General features: G+C 40.2%; 1 protein-coding gene across 1 annotated transcript in view; it reads right to left on the bottom strand.

Annotated features, from left to right (window-relative positions):
- Positions 1 to 19,564, bottom strand: part of fat4 (FAT atypical cadherin 4) — a 102,814-nt gene that overhangs the window by 24,307 nt on the left and 58,943 nt on the right. The window contains exons 3-6 of the mRNA XM_083566020.1: positions 17,306 to 17,567; positions 16,226 to 16,576; positions 10,939 to 11,861; positions 10,161 to 10,335 (exon numbers count right to left, since the gene is read on the bottom strand). Of these exons, the coding sequence (XP_083422146.1) occupies positions 10,161 to 10,335; positions 10,939 to 11,861; positions 16,226 to 16,576; positions 17,306 to 17,567 (1,711 nt within the window). The remainder of the gene's footprint in view (positions 1 to 10,160; positions 10,336 to 10,938; positions 11,862 to 16,225; positions 16,577 to 17,305; positions 17,568 to 19,564) is intronic.

Raw genomic sequence — 19,564 nt, forward strand, 5'->3', positions numbered from 1 at the left:
GAGGGAGGGAGGAAGGAAGGAAGGAAAGAAAGAAAGAAAGAAAAAAAGAAAGAAAGAAAGAAAGAAAACAATGTTCAGTGTTAAAAGTCAGAGAAGGGTTTTTCTATTTTCTTCTGGGTTTTGTCCCGAACAATGTGTATACCAAATATTGTGTTAGCTGTGGTAAATTGAAGTGTTGCAGGATTTTTACACTTGGTTCATACTTCAGGAAGTGTGTTTGTCTGGAAGAATGTATAAAGTGGCATTTAGACGCTTGGCTAGCTGGCTTAAAAGACTGACTGGATTAGCATGTAGCCGTTGAGCACACTAGTGGCCAAATTGACAAAGACCTATTTTAAATCCAAAGCAAATAATTTTGTTTATTTCCTCATGAATCGAGAAGCCACAGCCATATGGAGTTTCGAACATTTTTCCCATCACTACTTGGCCGTCCCTAATGTCGCCACTGAAATGCGCCAAAGCGATCGTCATGATGGAAATTCAGGACGGGTCGGGTTCAATGGCTTTACAGTGTTTTAATCAATCATGACCTCTCAGTTTTGGCAGTGGAATCTCCTGCTGTTTTTTTTTTCCCTAAGATGACACGGCTCAGGAAAAGAAAAAAGTCATCAAACCTGAAACGTCTTGATGAAACCAGTTGCCATTTAAATTAGATATATAGGTGAACTATTACGTTTTATACTGAAACAAATAAACATATGAATGAGATCTACTATTGGTTGTTTTAATTTTTTAATTCAAGGCATCGACAAGATGCAGTATAAAAGCTTGTGGGACCTTGAAAACCTGTGTGATTCATTTACAGCATTCATCCATTTCTCCTTAGTAACTGCCCGGTCAGGGTCATTAAGGTTTCAAGTAGATTTGTTAGATCATGGCTAAAATAACTCTAAACTTAAGGGATACAGTTAAGTTTGGCGAGCAATCAAAGTCTCTGAGCTTTTTCTTCAGTATTTCCCACTATTTCCATGGAGAACATGGTCATATATAATAAAAATAGAGAAATGTATGAGGCTACCTGACTTTTCTATTCATATGAGGTTCTTCCATAAACTGTTTTTGTTCCATAAACAATCTTTGTATGCAGTAGAATGAAATATTCCCATCACCTGAACAATTAGACCCAAACCTGTTCCAGAATGACAGTGCCCCTGTGCACAAAGCCAGCTTCATGAAGATATGCTTCACATGGTTTGGAGTGGAAGATCTCCTGCTATAGAGCTAAGACTTCAACTGTTTTTAACACCTTTAGGATGAATTGGAATGCTGACAGCACCCCCAGGCCTCCTCACCTACATCAGTACCTGACTTAACATATATATATATATATATATATATATATATATATATATATATATATATATATATATATATATATATATATATATATATATATATATGTATATATATGTATATAAATGTATGTGTTTTTATTGGACAGAACCTGCTATGTAGCTAATATCTTTTTATTTTACTTTATTTTTGTACCGCAAAAGTATCATCCTCCACGACATAATCTCCATGATAAGAGGATTCCAAGGATAAAGGCTTTCCTCAGTTGCTCAGCTGAATGTAAATGCGACAATCACGACGGGAGGCTGCAGAAACGCTAAGCGCGCCGCATCTGTAGCTGTTTAACACCGTAAACTTCACGTTACTCTATGCGGTCTCAGCGGACGGACAAAACACCCCCCTTTCCTACCCAAACACCCCCTGCCCCCACTCACTCACGTCCAGCATGACCAAACGCTACGTCTGTAGGGACAATTCTAAATGAGTAACAGATGAAGAAAACTTAAATCAAGGGAACGGATAAAGAAAACATTCAAACATAAAAAAAAAAACTTTATAAGTTGTATAAACTGTATAGACTGTTCTTTACTCAGCAGCTTGTCTTAATTTTCTCTCTTTTGAACCTAAATACCTGAAGTGCTGACAATGGAGACTCCTTCTTTAAATGATGGAACCTTCACCATAGAAACAGTTATACTTTTTTTTTCTTTTTTTTCCCAAACTATTTCTTTCAACCAAATTTCTGTCTAATTCTCACCCCGTTTTTTTTTCAAACCGCTGCTTCATAGGGCAGTGTAACACACTGAAAAAAAACCCTAACCCTATGAACGGCTACTATTAGTGTGACTGATAGAGTCGAGAGAAAGAGAGAGATAGATAGATCTTGTGAATAATAGGGTAAAACAGTTACAGATGAACAGAAAAAATGGACAGGAAAAGAATGCATTAAAACAAATGGAGAGGGATAAAGAAAAATAAAGAAAATAACTACAAAATACCATTGAATATAAAATTTCTCACTCGCATATTATATTTATGTCCATTTTTTTTATGATGAATTGTATTTGGATGCTTATAAAAATACAAATAAAAACATGATTAGCAGGATAGTTCGATTTGAAAATAAAGTGATTTGCTTTTTAGCATGAATCCCGGAAGCTTAGCATGAGAAAAAAGATTAGAGATAGAACTAGACAGATTAAAAGCAACAAGAAGAGACTGTAGAGAATCGAGATGAAGCCGAGGCTGCAGGTCAGAGAAGGATTACTGAGGATTAGTGTGATTAATAACTTGTTCATAAACCTTAAGGCGTGAAGGTAAATCAGCTCTGCTCCTCATTTGGATGACAAAGGGATTCACGCGTTGCCAGATTAGCATGAGCGTGTCGAGTGAAAACGTGGAGCTACATCCAGGAAACGTGATTATACACGCAGAGGGGACGGCTCAGATCTCGCTTCGTGTGTGTGTGCGCATGAATAAAACAGTGAACACACACACAAACAATATAAACAAAAGTAAACACTTCAAATCCGAATACAATTAGCGCTAACTGTAAGGCTAACCACCAGAGTGACTCAGCACCTTTTTTGTTCATTTTCATGTTTATTTGTCTTACATTTCTTGAATCGAGACACATTTAACAAACATTATAGAGGCGATGAAGTGCATGGAAAGTTAAATAGTCAAATGAGGATGGGCGTCACACACACACACACACACACACACCCACACACACACACACACACACACACACACAAGGTGATTCATGGTTTCAGGTAGATTAGGTGGTCATTTGACTAATTCCAATTCAGTTTTGCTTACGTGTGTGTATTAGTCGTGTCAGTTTCTGAGACATGTGATACACACACACACACACACACACACACACACACACACTAAACCTAACCCTAGATTTCCATTTATGTCTATCTATCTATCTATCTATCTATCTATCTATCTATCTATCTATCTATCTATCTATCTATCTATCTATCTATCTATCTATCTATCTATCTATCTATCATTTTCATATATTAGCATTTTCCATCTCCATCTCTTTTGCCATATGTCCCCATTTCATTCTTTTCTCTCTGTTTTCTCTCTCTCTGTACTCATTGTGGTGTGTGTGTGTGTGTGTGTGTGTGTGTGTGTGTGTGTGTGTGTGTGTGTGTGTGTGTGTGAGAAACGTTGACCACAGTAGCAGCCCCGCTGTGTTTTTACTCCATTGTTTCCCCACACAGTGGCTCGAGGAAGCTGCTTTTGTTTAATTCCTGGATTCTGTTGGCTTGCTTCCAGTAGTAAGTTATGTCATTTCCTGTTTATCAGCAGGAGAGAAACTCAGGTGTATGAGGTTTCACAAAGTGGACTCGAATAACCTTTATACTTCAACATGGTTTTGAGTGACCGGATTCGTTCACAAGCTAATCCAGGATATAACTCTTACACACACACAATTTTAAAGAGAGAGTAGGTTGAAATTGAAGCGAAGTGAAGCACGGTGATGGGGGCATCACGGCCTGTAAATGATATTGTACCATTGGAATTTGGAGGAGCATTGAAAATGATCCTCCAAAAAAAACGGTAGATCCTTCAACAAGACGACGCCACTGAACATACAGAATAACTATGACGGCCTTGCTTGTTCCCCTTTAAGCCACAAGGGTATATATAAAGCCAGGTACATATGTAGGTAAGGTGAGGAGGCCTAGTCAGGGTGTCCCAATACTTTTGTCCATATAGAGTTACAGAAAATAAATCAATCTCTTCTGGCCAATCCGAATCGAGAATTCAACTATGCTAAAGAAATAAATAGGCACTTTCTGCTACACATCATAAGTGAACGTTATACATGCTATCCTGTTTCAAACGCATCATAAAGACATATGGGAAGGTCGTTCCATCCCATAATTTCATTTAGCGCATCAGAAAGTCGTCTCTTAGCAGACAGCGTTGAGGAAAGTCATTCTTTAGTATAATTGAATTCAATGCGTTCATTTGAGGTTAGCCTTGCGCATTAGCCATGGAGCGGGGTCATGTAAGTGCGTGAGATTAGCCCTCACGTGGAACGAAATTACGCACCAGGTCTGTAACAAATGACTCAGTTGGAACTTTCCATCTGTTCAGTTCAGGCTAACTCAGGTAATCATACCCACAAACACACACACAAACATATGTTCAGTCACATAACATCCAGCACAAACATATGGCTCGCTGTAATCCTCTTTCACACGTCTTCATTCTGAGGTCAGTGGGCGGGGCTTGTTACATATAATCTTAGCAAAGTCATGACCAATATTAGTACTATTGAGTGGGTGAAGGTTGATCATCACCCAGTTAGTTAGCTAGTGTTTGCTAGTTAGTTGGACACTTAGCACAGTTAGGTGTTAACGTAGCTTGCTAGCTGCTAGGCTTCTTCGTTGCGCAGTTGTAAACTTCTTGCTTAGTACATCAAGCTGAGGGAAACCCACAAAAAAATAAAGTGGTGTTTAAGATGTATGATGAAGTTTTAAGAATCGGGGGGAGGGGATACACTATCATTCCTTTTAGATTTAATTATTATTATATATTTATATATCTTTGTGGGCAGTATGTTGCACAAAGGGTAACGCTGATGTCTCACAACTTGAGCTTCAAACCTGAGCTTATGACTGTGTGTGTGTGTGTGTGTGTGTGTGTGTGTGTGTGTGTGTGTGTGTGTGTGTGTGTGTGTGTGTGTGTTTCTATCCATTCAGTTTTGTGTAACCGCTGCCTTGGATCCTCCATGTCCCAGGGCAACGGCTTGTCACACAGGCAAAAATGCCATTAACACCCACGGCTTATTTATGCTTCATCTGAAGAACACACACACACACACACACACACACACACACACACACACACACACACACACACACACACACACACACACACAGACCATAATTAAGTGGATTGTGAGACGGAGCGGGGAATAATGATGCTGCCAGCACAAAACATCTGAAATAAATCAATTCATTCATCTTCATTCAGGCTTGGGGTAAAAGTGAGGCGGGAATACTTCACGGACGAGACGCAGAACTTGCTGCATGCACATCCACCTGTAGCTCAAGAAAGAAACCCGGAAAACCAAAAAGAAAGTCCAATACCTACTCAATTGTAGCATGAATTTTTTAAGTATGTTTGAAGAAAGTTTAAATGCAGAGCAACGTGTTATCCAGGGGGGCGCTCTGCTTCCTGGTGTTTATTGCTTGAGTATTCAGGCTGCATTTGGGCTTTATAGAGCACACAGGAACTAAATGAAGGAGCCATTAACATTTTTTATCTGCTAAATGCTTATTACCACTGAAAGAACCCTCTGCAAACACTGTGTCGCTATAGGGGGCTCTTTGTGTGTGCATACGTGTGTGTGTGTTTTATAGGCAAACATTCGTTAGCCGCTATCCGTTTAATAATTGCGAACAAACAACGAAAAACTCATTCCCATACCTTCCCTTGCCCGTGGCATTTTTTTCTAGCTCTTTTTCCTAATGACTTCCACACAAAAGTGTGCTAGAAGGAACCAGGCATGTGAAAAAAACTTTGTCATCATTGGATATACACCCTGTACATTCATACACATAAAACAAAATGAGACATAACGTCTGGTGTCTTCGTTGTGCTTATTTACTTTTGCTCTTTGAGCCTGGAAACTGGTTTACTAACAAAAAACTAAGCAACGACACTTAGTTATGGCATTTGTTAGACTCAGGTGTTACGATATCCAGTGTCTGAAAAGAGAACCAAGTCTTAAAGCATGCCATTTTTTGTACACTAAGAAATGGGGGACCAGTCAAGCAGGGGTTGAGAATTGGAGGTAGTGTAGTGCAGTGTGGGGGTAACATAATTGCTGTGAAGAAGACGGGTGCTGTTTTTATTTTTGCTTCGTCGGCAAGCATCAGTGTTGCGGGTAGCTACAGGAAGCCAGAAGAGGGTATCTAGAAAGGTTTGAAGGCAAGACCTTTAGAAGCAAACTTGCCAGAAGTGAGTTGCAGTAGTCCAGCCTTGAGATAACAAAGGACTCAACAAGCATCCGAGTGTCCTGTGAGGACAGAAACGGACGGATTCTCCCGATTTTGTAAAGGAGAACTCCATATGAGCGTGTCAGATTGCTGAAGGTAGTGGCTTAAAGGGGATCACGTAGGCAGTGTGCAGAGTCCATATGCAAGTCATCAAACACTCAACTCAAACTGTGCAGTGTTGGTTCATATTTCAGACAGACTTGCGGTTTCACTAAGAGACGTAGAGGAGATCTGACGGCCATCTTGAAGCTGAATCCTGAAACTCAGGAAAAAGATGGTGGTTCGAATCCCCTCAGGGTTATTTACTGGATGTATAATGAAGGAGTTACAGACTATTCGACTGATACAGTGGTGGAGACAGATTGTAAAGAAAGCAGACTAGACTCGAACATGATACAAAAAAAAAAAAAACCTTCATTCGGTGATATACATGAGCTTCCATGCTGCATTTATTGACTTCCCGAATCGGGGTTTTAAGCCGAGCCAGGCTGTTTCCAGTGTTGCCTGATGACAAGCTGGCGTGAAATGTGATTAATAGCCTGTGCAGGTCTGCTATGATGCGTCCTTTGCTAGAAAGTGTGATATCCTGAATAGTTTCTTTTGCATTAGCTATGGCTTTGAGTTTATGCTATTAGACTAATAAAAAGTTTTTCACCCCCCCAAACTTGTCCTACAAATAACGCAATAATAATACTACAGATATTTCCTGAATCGAATGCGTGATGATTCAGCCATGCTAACCAGACGGCTATGAACTTCGCTCACAAGTACAAGTACGTTTGGATCAAGCGTCTTCATAAATTTTTTATTTTTATTTCTTTTTTTTTTACGATGTCCCCCGTGAAGGCTTAAGTTCTTCCGTTTGGAGCCCGAGTGCATCTCGGTTGCTCGGTCTTTCGTTTTTTCCATCTGTAAGCTGTATCCCTCTCCACCTTTTTAAGCTTTTATTTCACTTTCAGTGAACTCGCTCGGTGACTGTGGAACAGCATCCTGCCACCACGAGTCCAGAAGCCATCACCTAATGACGAGTGCAGCCAAAACCCTTTATCTCTTTTCCTCTTTCGAATCTCTTGGCATGCTCTTTGTCTTTCACCTTCCATCGTTTTTACATTGTCGAGTTCAGCTAGTTATCTCTCTCTCTCGCTTTCTCTTTCTCTCTCTCTGGGCTGGAGAGAGCTGGCACGTTCCTTCTCTTTCCACTCCTGTAAGTGCAGCGTCGGTCCCATGCAGCAGCGCTCTGACTGATAGACGGATGAAGTGAATGTCGGTCACAGAGTGGGGCTCGGTTATTCATCATCTGTTTCTACAATAATGACGATTCCAGGCTCTAAAACCAGACTAACTCCAAATCCGGACTCTATTCTTTTTTCAGCAGAGCGACTGACAACCCTGGTCTCTCTTTCTCTCTCTCTTTCTCTTCACCAAATATCTTCCTTTCTTCAAACCACTGCAAAGGTCTCAGCTAAACACACTCTCCTGCACCATTTCCAGCCATGAAGCCATTAGAGGTTTCCGATATTCTCCTCCCTATTAGGACACAATAGCTGCTTTTCACTCTTTTTGTACGAGGTTGGGTTTTTTTTCTTCCCCCCACCATTTTCGTTTTTCTGCCAGTCAGCGAAATCACTTTAAAAAAAAGAACGAAAAAAAAATTACACGCATGGCCAGGCATGATTTACCTGCAATAAATATTTATTCTCCGGACTGCCGATTGCGGGTTTTTACGAGAACAAAAAAACGGCCGTGGTCTGCCAAAGAAAACAAGACAAGTCTTTGAGGACTGCAGTCTTCCTATTGGGCATTCAAGGAGTGTTCAGTGCAAACGGAGCAAAACAGCACAACTCAAAGAGCTTGAGACCCCCCCCCACAACAACAACAACAACAACCCAACCCATATTCTCTGACAATTTATTTTCAATTGAGTGGAAATGAGAACTACTAGCCAATCGAACTGCATGAGCCTGGCATGTTTGTTGCACCAGGATGTGATAATGCATTAGCGAACTTATATAAGGAGGAAAACACAATGGGGTCGACGTGATGTGTTTTGGAATGTGGCTTTACTAACTGTTGCTAGAAAAACGTGCTGTTCCAAGCTACTTTGGTGTGAACACATACATTTGTCTTGAGACCACAAATAGGATCTGGTGAGGGTTTAAATTAGGGTTTTCTCACTGTGTGTCTGAACATAAGATTGGGACAGGAACGTACCTAAAAGAGTACAAAAGCTGTACCCTAAAAGCACATCCTGATATTTTTCCATAGCATTTCAATGCCATCAGGCATCAGGATCTAATTTTCAACCATACCAAGACCCAAAGGTCACTAGGGGTACATAAATGTTCTTTTACAGGTTCAAACAAGGTAGAAAAATGTACCAATGTTTAGAGGTACAGCTGGAGTGACAAAGCACTTGTGCTTTTTTAGCTACATTCCTCTACCTTGAGTCTTCTGTGCTTTTTGAACCTCCCATTCCACATTTTGTGCCCATTTGCTGTTATTATAAGCTCCACTCTTCTGGGAAGATGTTCTACCAGATTTTGTGGGAGTTTGTGCTCATTCAGCTACATGTAGGTGAGGTGAGGAGGCCTCGGGTGCAATCCGCATTCCAATTAATCCCAAAGCTGTTGAGTAGCTCTATAGGATGAGATCTTAGACTCTGACCCATGTAAAATCTTCATGGAGGCGGCTTTGTGCACTGGGGCTTTGTGTCATGCTGGAACAGGTTCGGGTATCCCAGTTCAAATAAAGGAAAAATGTCATGCTACCACGTCCAAAGACATCATATACAATTTTGAGATTCCAACAACGTTTTTGTTTTTTTTCTCCCTCCCAACTGCTTTGCACCACTTTTGCAGTAGTTCTAATTCATTTACTAGTCAATTCATATTCTTTTCTTCTTTTTTTTTCATAATCTGTTGTTTAAATCTCGGAGGCATAGATCATTCCTTTATAAATGTGGTTGTAAATGTATTCTCTGGTGAGGTTCATTTGGGATCTGAGAACACAGCGATTGCACTTAAATCACTTAGCAAAATGGTGTTGCACCAGTTCCAAGTGAACTCTAGTATGGCTTTGTCGCAGTGAGAAAACAATTCAACTCTGGATCGATCTAAACTGCAGGAAGTGAATCAAACACGGTGTATATTTTGAGTTGTGGGAACGCGAATAAAACCAAAGGACAGTTTTAGAGCTGCGGAGTATTCAAAACTATAAACCCCAAAAAAAATTAACTGTGGATGCAGGCACACACTCCATGTTCTTGTGATTTTTAACAATTTCTTCGACTGATGAACGAATACATCAGTTTTATGGAGACCTTTTTTTTAAGCCCTCCAACGGCTTTTTGTCCTCCGCTCACATTCGCTTAATTTGGGGAAATTCCTTCTTCTCATTTAGGAGATTTTACTTTCCAGAAAGCTGATATTGTCCTCAGCTGTGCATACAGCTTAGCATTTTTCATTGCTCGCTGAAGCAGTAAAAAAAATTTAATTTTTATTTTTTTTTAAATCCCATACCCATCATTAACGTGGGTCATATGACCTGGCTGGAATGTGGGCGGGGCCACCCACAGGCCACGGCGGTTTGGCTGCATTAGGGCTGCACTTAACTAGAATAGACTGTGATCTAAACACACACTCATCTACAGACCTCCAAGCAATAACAACCCAAACCTCACGTTCGCACACACACATGCTTTCATGCGTGCATAAAAACAAACACTTGTACCTTCTGCGGATCTTTGAATGCCTTGACTATTCTTGTACAAAATAATAATCAGCTTATCCTATCCAGTATCTCTACCTACACACTGAATCGAGCAGGTTGTCTTACCTGAGTCAATGGCAATGACTATGAGTTCGTAACGATCCTGGACCTCGCGATCGAGCGTTCCTTCAAGCCTGAGTTGTCCGCTGGAAGTCAGGCTGAACGAGCCGTCGTCGTTCCCGCCGCTCAGAGAGTAACTCGTCTGCCCATTCAGACCGTAATCGCCATCACGAGCAACAACCTTCGGAGGAGGAGAAGAGTGCACCGGGTGCAAGTGTTAGGAAACCGATTCCATGCAAATTATTCCATGTATTCTTGAATAGATATCAGGAATAATATTGTTTTAAGAATGTTTGTAAGGGTTTAAACAGGTTCTTTGCATTTATAATGGGATTCTGATCTGCCCAGGTTCCTTCCAGATGCTTTGTGACTTTGGATGGGTTCCTGGATGGCTTTTTGGCTTCCTGCCTGAGATGTGTTTTTTAAATAGTTTTTTTGCCTCAGAGGAAATTTTTGAATTTTGTGTGATTTTAAATGGGGTCCTAGTTGGGTTTTTCTTTACAGGTTATGTGATTTGGACGAGTTCCTGGCAAGGGTCCTCTGGCTGGGTTGTGTGATTTGAATGGGTTCATGCCTGGGTTCTACTCTCTGGATTGTGTGAATTAGTTATGTGTGGGTTAGCTGGGTTCCTTTTGAAAATTTGGTTGTTATGCCTGATTTGCATTGGTTCCTGAAAGGGGTTTCTCTGTAAGGGCAGTATGATTTAGATGAGTTCCATATTGGCTCCTTTTCTATGGGTTCTTTAATGTGAACAAATTTTTTTCTATATATTTTCTGCACTTGCCTGTAAGATGTTCCTAGGAAGGTTTCCCAGGTTCTCTTGGACGGTGATAGTGTAAGGCGAGAGCTCGAATACGGGTGCACAGTCATTAACATCCAGCAGCACTATGTTGACCGTAGCACGATCGACTCGAGGGCTACTCCCCCTATCCGAAGCCTGGACCACCAGCGAATAAGAAGAACGAGTTTCCCGGTCCAGCAGCTTAGCAACAGAGATCGCACCTGTCACCGAATCGATACGGAAATCAGAGTTTCCAGTGCCTGCGGCAATGGAAAATCGTATTTGTCCGTTGGTCCCCTCGTCAGCGTCGCTAGCAAACACCTGAAGGATGTCGGTACCCGTGAGCGTGTTTTCCTCGATCTCAATATCGTAGATGTTCTGTGAGAAGCTAGGGGTATTATCATTAACATCCAGCACCACCATGGTAACCTCCATCGTGGATGATAAAGATGGCTGGCCTTTGTCTTTGGCAATGATGGTCAGTGTGTAATTGGCCATTTCTTCACGATCTAATTCTCCGATCAACTTTACGTTACCGTCGATATTCCCGATGTAAAATTTGCTCCCGTATGTGCCGCCAAGCGTATATTCCACATAGCTATTGGGCCCACTGTCCGGATCCACGGCGTGTGCTGTAAACACCACTGTATCCACTGCTGTATTCTCCTGGATGTAGGCCATCTTCTGAGAAATGAACAACGGCGAGCAGTCATTGACATCCAGCAAAATGATCGACACCTGGGCGGTACTGGTAAAGCGGGTGGCAGGAGGCGGGGCCAGGTCGTTTACAGCGATAATGAGGCTGTAGAAGGACTGAGTCTCCCGATCAAGAAGCTTGCGTGTTTGAAGAACACCGGAGTTAGTGATAGTAAATTGGGCCTGGGGGTCTCCTGATGCAATGCTGTAGGCTAGTTGGGCGTTCATACCTGGGAAAGAAATAACAGAATTTTCTATTTACTAGAAAATATGTATAAAAACAATTAAGATTCAAATTGAGGCTGTTCAAATGATTCACAAGGAAAATCTATGTATAATTGGATGTTATTATAAGTATTATTACATATAATGTATAATATTGAAACAAGAATACAAACCTACTATGGTAATTGCTGTAAATATAAACGCACGGGTCAGGGTTTTCTGGGATTTAGGTAAATACTCTCAATATTGTGTCAAATGTGGTTGCGTTGTCCACTATTAAGATGAGTTATTTTACATTTCTGCTTTATTTGATTACATTCCTTGTCGGTGTGTTCTCTCATAATTGTGTATTTGGAACGTTTGGGTCAAAAAGCTCTTTATTTGCTTAAGAGAGCAACATCTGGTTCTCTGACAGCTGTTAGATTTCTGTGCCAGTCAATAGTACATAACCTTAGCCACCAATGTTTATTTGCTTGGGTATCTTTCCAGATGTTTTGTGATCCACTTGGATTCCTATGAACCGTTGGTTCAAATGTAGGTTTCTGTAAGTGTTCTAACATGTTTTTCTGCATGTCAATTGTATGGATTTTAATGGTTTTTCAATTCAATGGTTTTCTCAATTTGAATAAGACCTTTCGCATACTCCCTGGGAATTTGAATGTTTGGCTTTTGTCTGAGTTCCGTCTGAGGTGTAGAGATGTTCATATGGGGTTTGTTTGACCTTGCTATAATCCAAGCACAAGAGCAAATAGTTTTAATAGTCGGCCCAAAAGTAGTTCTCTGGGGAATTCGGATCTGTAGTAGAGATGATCATGAAAGCTTCTTCTCCCAAAATAACACGAAACCAAATTATGTCCAGAAATATAGAACTTGGAAGGAAGTTCACAGCCTTGTTTTAAAGCCCAGTGTTTGGTTCTTTGGAAGCTTTTACATTTCTGTGCCAGTCACTAGGGTTCAGTGGCATTTGGATAGGTTTCTGTATGTTTTACATGGTTTTTTTTGTCTTTTTTAATACTGTTAGCTTTTTGGATGGAATTTATATATGGTTTTCTCAATTTGGATGAAGCCCTTCACATATTATTTTTCATTTTAGTGTATGTTTTTGTGTATGTATGTGTGTGTATGTATATGGGGTATGTGTAATGTGGGTATATCCAAGCACACAAGCTCGGTCTTTCTTTATAGATTTTCTGTGCCATTTGCTATCACCAAACCTTCACCACGTAGCCAAAATGGTATATGAATTCATAGCTTTAATTATAATTTTCAACAATACCATTATGAAAGATCAGAAACCCTGTGCTACCAGATTACCGTCTTTTGTCTTTTTCCATGGGTTTGTATTCAGCAAGTTTCAATTTTTTTTTAGCTCTCTATTATTCCATTAGTTTGGATGCTTATAATAAACGTGAAGGCCGAGACGACCCAGCGTGTCGACACTGCATCCCGTGCATAACAAAAACACCCTTAAACGCTGATATTCCTCTTTGATGGATGCTTTTCCACATATTGTTACCACAACATCTGGTACTGATACATACACATCCTCTCTGTGAATTTATCTGAGTTTTTAGCTCAAGAATGCGGGTGAATCATAAATAACGGTGCAGGCCCGAGAATTAAGTGCGTTTCAAAGAGGTAGCCCAGATTTACTTGACAATGGGAGAATTTATAACTCCCAAGACAGCTGACACAGCTCATGCTGCTGTAGTAACTATTAAAAGGTTATCATAGAGACATGTTTCATATAATAAGTGTGTTTAAAATTTGGACGCATTGTAAATTATAAATCCCCCACCCAAAAAAAGGAAAATGTGCACTAAATACGTCAATAATAAACTTTGTACAGTCGGATTGTAGCATGCTCGACGTGAAGTCAAATTGAGCAGTTCGTACGCATCAATGCCTTTCCCGCAATTCCGTGTTTCTAGAGTTGACACCCAGTCATTACTAAAAGAATCGGGGAAGGGTGGAAAAATAGAATTGCATCACAGTAACGGTGTGTTCCAGTGTCTAAAGTCGGCCTTCATTTGCGGTAATTAGCACCGATCTCGCTATCAGATGCAGCGAGAGCCACGTCAAGCAATTCACTCTGTGCAAACAAGCTCAAATTGAGCATCTTTTAATGCTACACGCCAGCCTGCTCATACGAAATGCCTCGGCACCTTCCCGCAATTCCCCTCTGTTTACAGAAAACAAGTAATCTCTTTATCGGCTGCTACAAACACAGAGGTCACGACTTGGTAAAGCCATTCAGGGAGCGATATGGTCCGAAGGGGATAAACAGCAAGTGGATGAGGATGTTAGAAAAATGGATAGAGGGGGGAAAAAAAGAAAGTGAGAAGAGAGAGAGAGAGAGAGAGAGAGAGAGAGAGAGAGAGAGAGAGAGAGAGGTTGGAAAGTGGAATGTAGGTCACCATAACCACATTAGAAACCAATTTAGCGCGGAGTCTGAGAAAGGCGACTTGGCGCTACGTTAATGCCGCCGTGCAAGCCGAGTTATGGCGCTGACTCACAGTTGCATGCGATATAGATAGTAATAAACGAATACGATAATACTAAATAAAGATTCGAATAAATAAAGACCCGGAAAAAGATCAAATTAATATTAAAGAGATGGTCATCTGGACCCTAAATGTCAAAGTGTCTAGAGAGCTAGAGATTGTTGGACAAATTTGTTTCTTTTTTGCTTAGCCCTCGAAAGTGCATATTTATGGCTGGTTTGGATTCCAGAAAAGGGCGACTTTTTATGTAGTTTGTTCTTAAAGGTGATTGAGGGCTTAAAATATCCGCATTTTAAGTGTCAGGTTTTTCAGCGCCAATAAAATGTTTACTGTAGTTTCAAAGGATTTTTTTAGGTGATGAGAAAAAAAAAAGCTAAATTAATACAAAAATGGAAAAATTATTGGAATGCCAAAACAAATTACAAGTTGAAAAGTCGGCCTGTGGTGTTTTTCTTTTTTGTTGGGGTTTTTTTTTGTTTGTTTTTTTGCAATGCCGATTCCACTAGAATTTTTTATGCCAAAACAAAAATCCCACAATCCAAACAAATGAATAAGGTCAGTAGGATGAAGCATTGTTAGGGTTAGTTTAAAAAAAAAAATGCAGCCTCAGCTTCATGTGTGTGGAGATGTAATGCTACGCTGCTTAAAAAATGCATGCAGTGTTATGTGCTAAGGCTAGAGCACTTAACGAAGCCAGATCTGCTCCATCTTTCAGCTCTCTGGCATCGAATAACGCTGCCCTGTGCGCCGAGTATGCATGCGTAATATCCAACGTTGAAGTCGGGGCGTAACACTATAGTCTCACTGGAGCCACGTGGAAGCAAACATTACAAAAGCCACATTTTTTTTCGCGAATATAAATCGGACGAAGGTCAACATACTCCGAGGTGAAGAGATGGAATAAAACGTGAAAGTACTAAGTCTTTTCCCCCTTTGCAAATGCATTCATGAGTAAAAAATTGGAGTAACTGAGGGTTTGAGAGGTCATGCTTACTCAGCTTTGTGATGTTTTTCAACTTGGCTGTTAATTTGACAGGTCATAATTTAATCCAATTTAATCATTTTCTGCGTATACACAAAGGACAAAGTGGCAGGAACTGAGGCCACATCTACTCCATTCAGCTGACACACACATCCTATTTTTGCTTTGACGTACAGGCAAGTTTGCTTTCACTAAGAGTACCAAGCATAGAAACCATGCCCACTTTCAAGGGACCATGCAATCTTTCATGGAAGTGACAGACACCAAGGCCATACTGGTTTTATTACAGCCCAGATACAAGACCCTCTTTCTTGGTATAAACAGAAACAGGGGTCATTTTGCTGAACCCACAGTGGTGGACAAAGTACATAATCCATGTACTTGAGTTAAAGTACAGATACACAGGTAAAATATGACTCAAGTTTCTTCCATCCTTTATTCCTCTCAAAATGTTCTGCTTGCTGTTGAACTGATGTTTGTGCTCTACCCTGATTGGTGGATTGCTGCGTGCTTGACCAGTTACGCTTTTTTCTACTTATTTTTTGCAAAATGTAGCTGAGTAAAAAAGTAAAGAGTGGTAATGCCCCAACCAACCAATGCCCTGTCTTATTCCATGGTACAAATAAAACACAGGCCACCCCTATTTCCTTGGGGATACTATTTACATTTACATTTACATTTGCGGCATTTAATAGACGCCCTTATCCAGAGCGACGTACAAAAGTGCTTTGAGTCTCTAGTTTTGAGTCCCTTCCACAAGAGGGGTCATGCCGACTTCTTTGATAACATAAGAACCGCAAGCCACCCTTGCTTCAATTGGACTAACAAGCCCAGAGCCCTTACTTGGGTCCACTACCCTGATGTGTTTTTGCATATATCTTACCATCATCAGCATCGTGTGCTGCTACAGTAAGAACAGGTGATCCAACACTCAGGTCCTCGGAGACAGATGTGCTGTAAACGGATGCGTTGAAGGTCGGCACGTTATCATTTACGTCCAGGATGTTAAAATACACCCGAACCAGGCTGGCTTGGCCTCCCCCGTCCTCCGCCTTTACACCGATGATGTAATACTGCTGCGTTTCATAATCCAGTGGCCTCGTTACGTTAAACACTCCGGTCACAGGGTTGACAAGGAAGGTGGAATCCCCGTCGTCTTCCTCCAGTGAGTAGGTCACTTCACCATTTGACCCCGAATCCGAGTCGCTGGCCAAAATAGCCGCCACGATGGAGCCTTAGGAGAGAAAATGCAGAGAGAGTGAGAAACGAAAGGCAGCACAACAAGGCATGGATCAAAGCGGAGCCGGACCACATTTTACAAAACACACGACGAATGCTGACTTGTACTTTTCCCCGTTCCCAGTAGAGTTTATTATTGTTGTGCAGTTTGATTTTGTTTTGCGGTTTGGGGTAACACAGTCGTCGTGTTCGTTCTGTAAAAAAAAAAAAAAAAAAAAACCCTAGCAGAGGCTTTGACGATGAACAGGCAGTGTGGGTTTGATTTTCGGCAGGATAAATGCAGAGAGTCACCCGCTTGTTGTATTTAGTCTGGCATGACCACTCCTAGATGGTTTAGAGGCTTGATCCTGTTTTAGTACATGCAGCTCGTGCCCTAGGTCCTAGATTGGGTTACTTTAAATCAGTGCTGTCTAATCTACTCCCAACAGACCTCATGCCTATTATGACTGTATTCTATCTTAACAATTTTTTTATTATGGGCCTGTCATTACGTATTTTTGCGTTTTCTAGTAAAGTGATCTTTACCTGTAACTCGTATTTTTTTTCATTAGCGATTTATCAATTGCTTAGAGCAATCATTTGCAGATCAAATTTGTAATAAGACCAAATTCTTTCATTTTATATCACTGAGAAAAAAAACTGGCAAGGGTATAGGGTGAGGTGGCGAAAGTTTTATTATTATTGCATTCCGTTACACAGATTTATAGTTATGAAATGTATTTACCTGGAGCCATATCCTCTGGGATATCGAAAGAATACACGGAGCGAGAGAACTTTGGCGTGTGATCGTTAACATCGCTGACAGTGATGTTGACTCGCATGTCCGACGACTGCTGTCCGTCGTCCGCCCGGACGAGCAGAGAATATTTTGACCGTCGTTCTCTGTCTAATCGCTTTGTGGCAATCAGGTCGCCTGATTCGGGATCGACACGGAAGCTGTCTTCTGCCCCGCTGAGGATGGTGTAAGTCACAAGAGCATTTGGACCCTGCAATAAGATTAAGAGACACATTCGGAGTACATCAGCGATCAGAAAAATACCGTAGCAGTTTTATTGTTCCGGTATGGGTTTGTATGTAGATACTACGATTTACTGAAAAGAGCAATAGTGCCACAGTTACAGTATAATCATTAAATCAGTAATATTAAAGCAGTAAAATAGGCGGTACAATATGACACTCTTTCATTAAAAGTATGTGTCATCCTTTACGTCTACATTCTCTGCATCATTTGAATAATCATGCGAATTTCTACAAGGTCAGCAAAAGAATGGTGTTTTTCTGTTAGTAAGAACAGCACTAGCCCTGGCCCTGATCTTCTCAAAACTTGCCTTGAAACTATCTGTGTGGTCTAAAAACTAAACAAGAATACAAAAAACTAGCATTGAGGAAAAAAAAAATGTATACTGGGATTTTATTTGCATTGGCTAATATTAAATTAGCAAAAAATAAAACCCACATCATTTCATTGGGTCTTTTGGAACGTACAGTACAAAGTGTTTCAAGACATTACCCTATCTAGATATAGGAAACTTAATGTTGGACAAGACTATTGTAAGCAGTGAGAATTGTTTATGTTCATAATTAAAAAAGAAAAAAACTCTCTAAGAAAGTCAGAATGATTTTAGCTACCTAGTATGTGTTAATGAGCATTTATGGCTAACATTTATGATGAAAATCCTCTCTGAAATACTGTCATGCTAAATCAATTCATCTTTAGAGCAGTGAAGATGGTCAACATTTATGAATAGATCTTATGTATCCTAATCTGTATACATTTTTAGACTGTTCTGAGAGCTCCATCAGCAATGGTGCCATTAGCTTGCTTTGCTAGCTGAACTTGGCTAGTGTTAGCATTGAGAATATTCATGAATACTAAAAGGGACTAAACTCTCTCAGAAATCGAAGTCAGAATTATTTTAGCTACCTAGTAAGTGTTAATGAGTATTTATGATAAAATATTCTCTCAGAAATACTGCCATGCTAACTTTAATCTCTTGAACAGTGAAGATGGTCAACATTATTGAATAGAATTTAGCAATCATCTCAGAAATATGTAGTAGTTAGGTGTGAACTAGCTAAATCTTTATTTACTAGCTTTTTAGTTTATTTCTAAAGTTCATTAGATTGCTTTGCTAGCTGAACGTAGCAAAAAAAAAAACACCATTCAATTGGATATCTTTCAGTACATACACAGTATTTACCCCTTCTAGATTTAGCAAACTGGTGGACAAGTAAAAATGTGTATATAATGTAGTGAAGTACAAATATAAAGACTAGCATAAGGGCATCATCTGCTGACAAGTGAACCAGTGTTGTGCTAATACATTTAGCAGACTTTCACAGTTTCATCACTAAAGCTTACTCTCCTGTAAAACACTCATCTACACTGGTTTGTTTTAACAGGTGCATCCTGAGCTGTCCGAAAACACCTGCTAAAGCTTGTCTCACTTCTTTCACTATTCAAACTATTTAGGATGCTAGCAAGCCCGACACTGGAAATATGCGCTACAGACCGCTTGCTGACATTTTGTCGATAAACACAGACAAGGGTTTGCTGGCAGAGCACAGAGTCTGGCTACGTATTCGACGCACATAATAATTGTTTACATTTATGAATATTGTTATAAAACTAATCATTCAGAAATGCCTGCCAACTTGGAATATTTTAGCTAGCAGACTAGTGTTAGCAATGAGCATTGTTAATGTTCTTAAATAAAAGGAAAAACCTCTCTCAGAAATCAAAGTCAGATTGATTTTGGCTACCTAGTGAGTGTTAGTGAGCATTTATGAGTAATATTTATGATAAAAATCTCAGAAAAACTATCATGCAAAATGAATTCATCTTATAGAGCCTCGAAGGTCGACATTCACAAATGAATATCTTAGTGATCCTCTCAGAAATATGTACCAGCTCGTTTTGAACTAGCTAAATCTGTACAGATTAGCTTTTAGCTCATTTTTAGATATTAGAAGAGCTCAATCA

Source organism: Silurus aristotelis (genome assembly GCF_946808225.1).
Source record: "Silurus aristotelis genome assembly, chromosome: 17".
NCBI lineage: Eukaryota > Metazoa > Chordata > Actinopteri > Siluriformes > Siluridae > Silurus > Silurus aristotelis.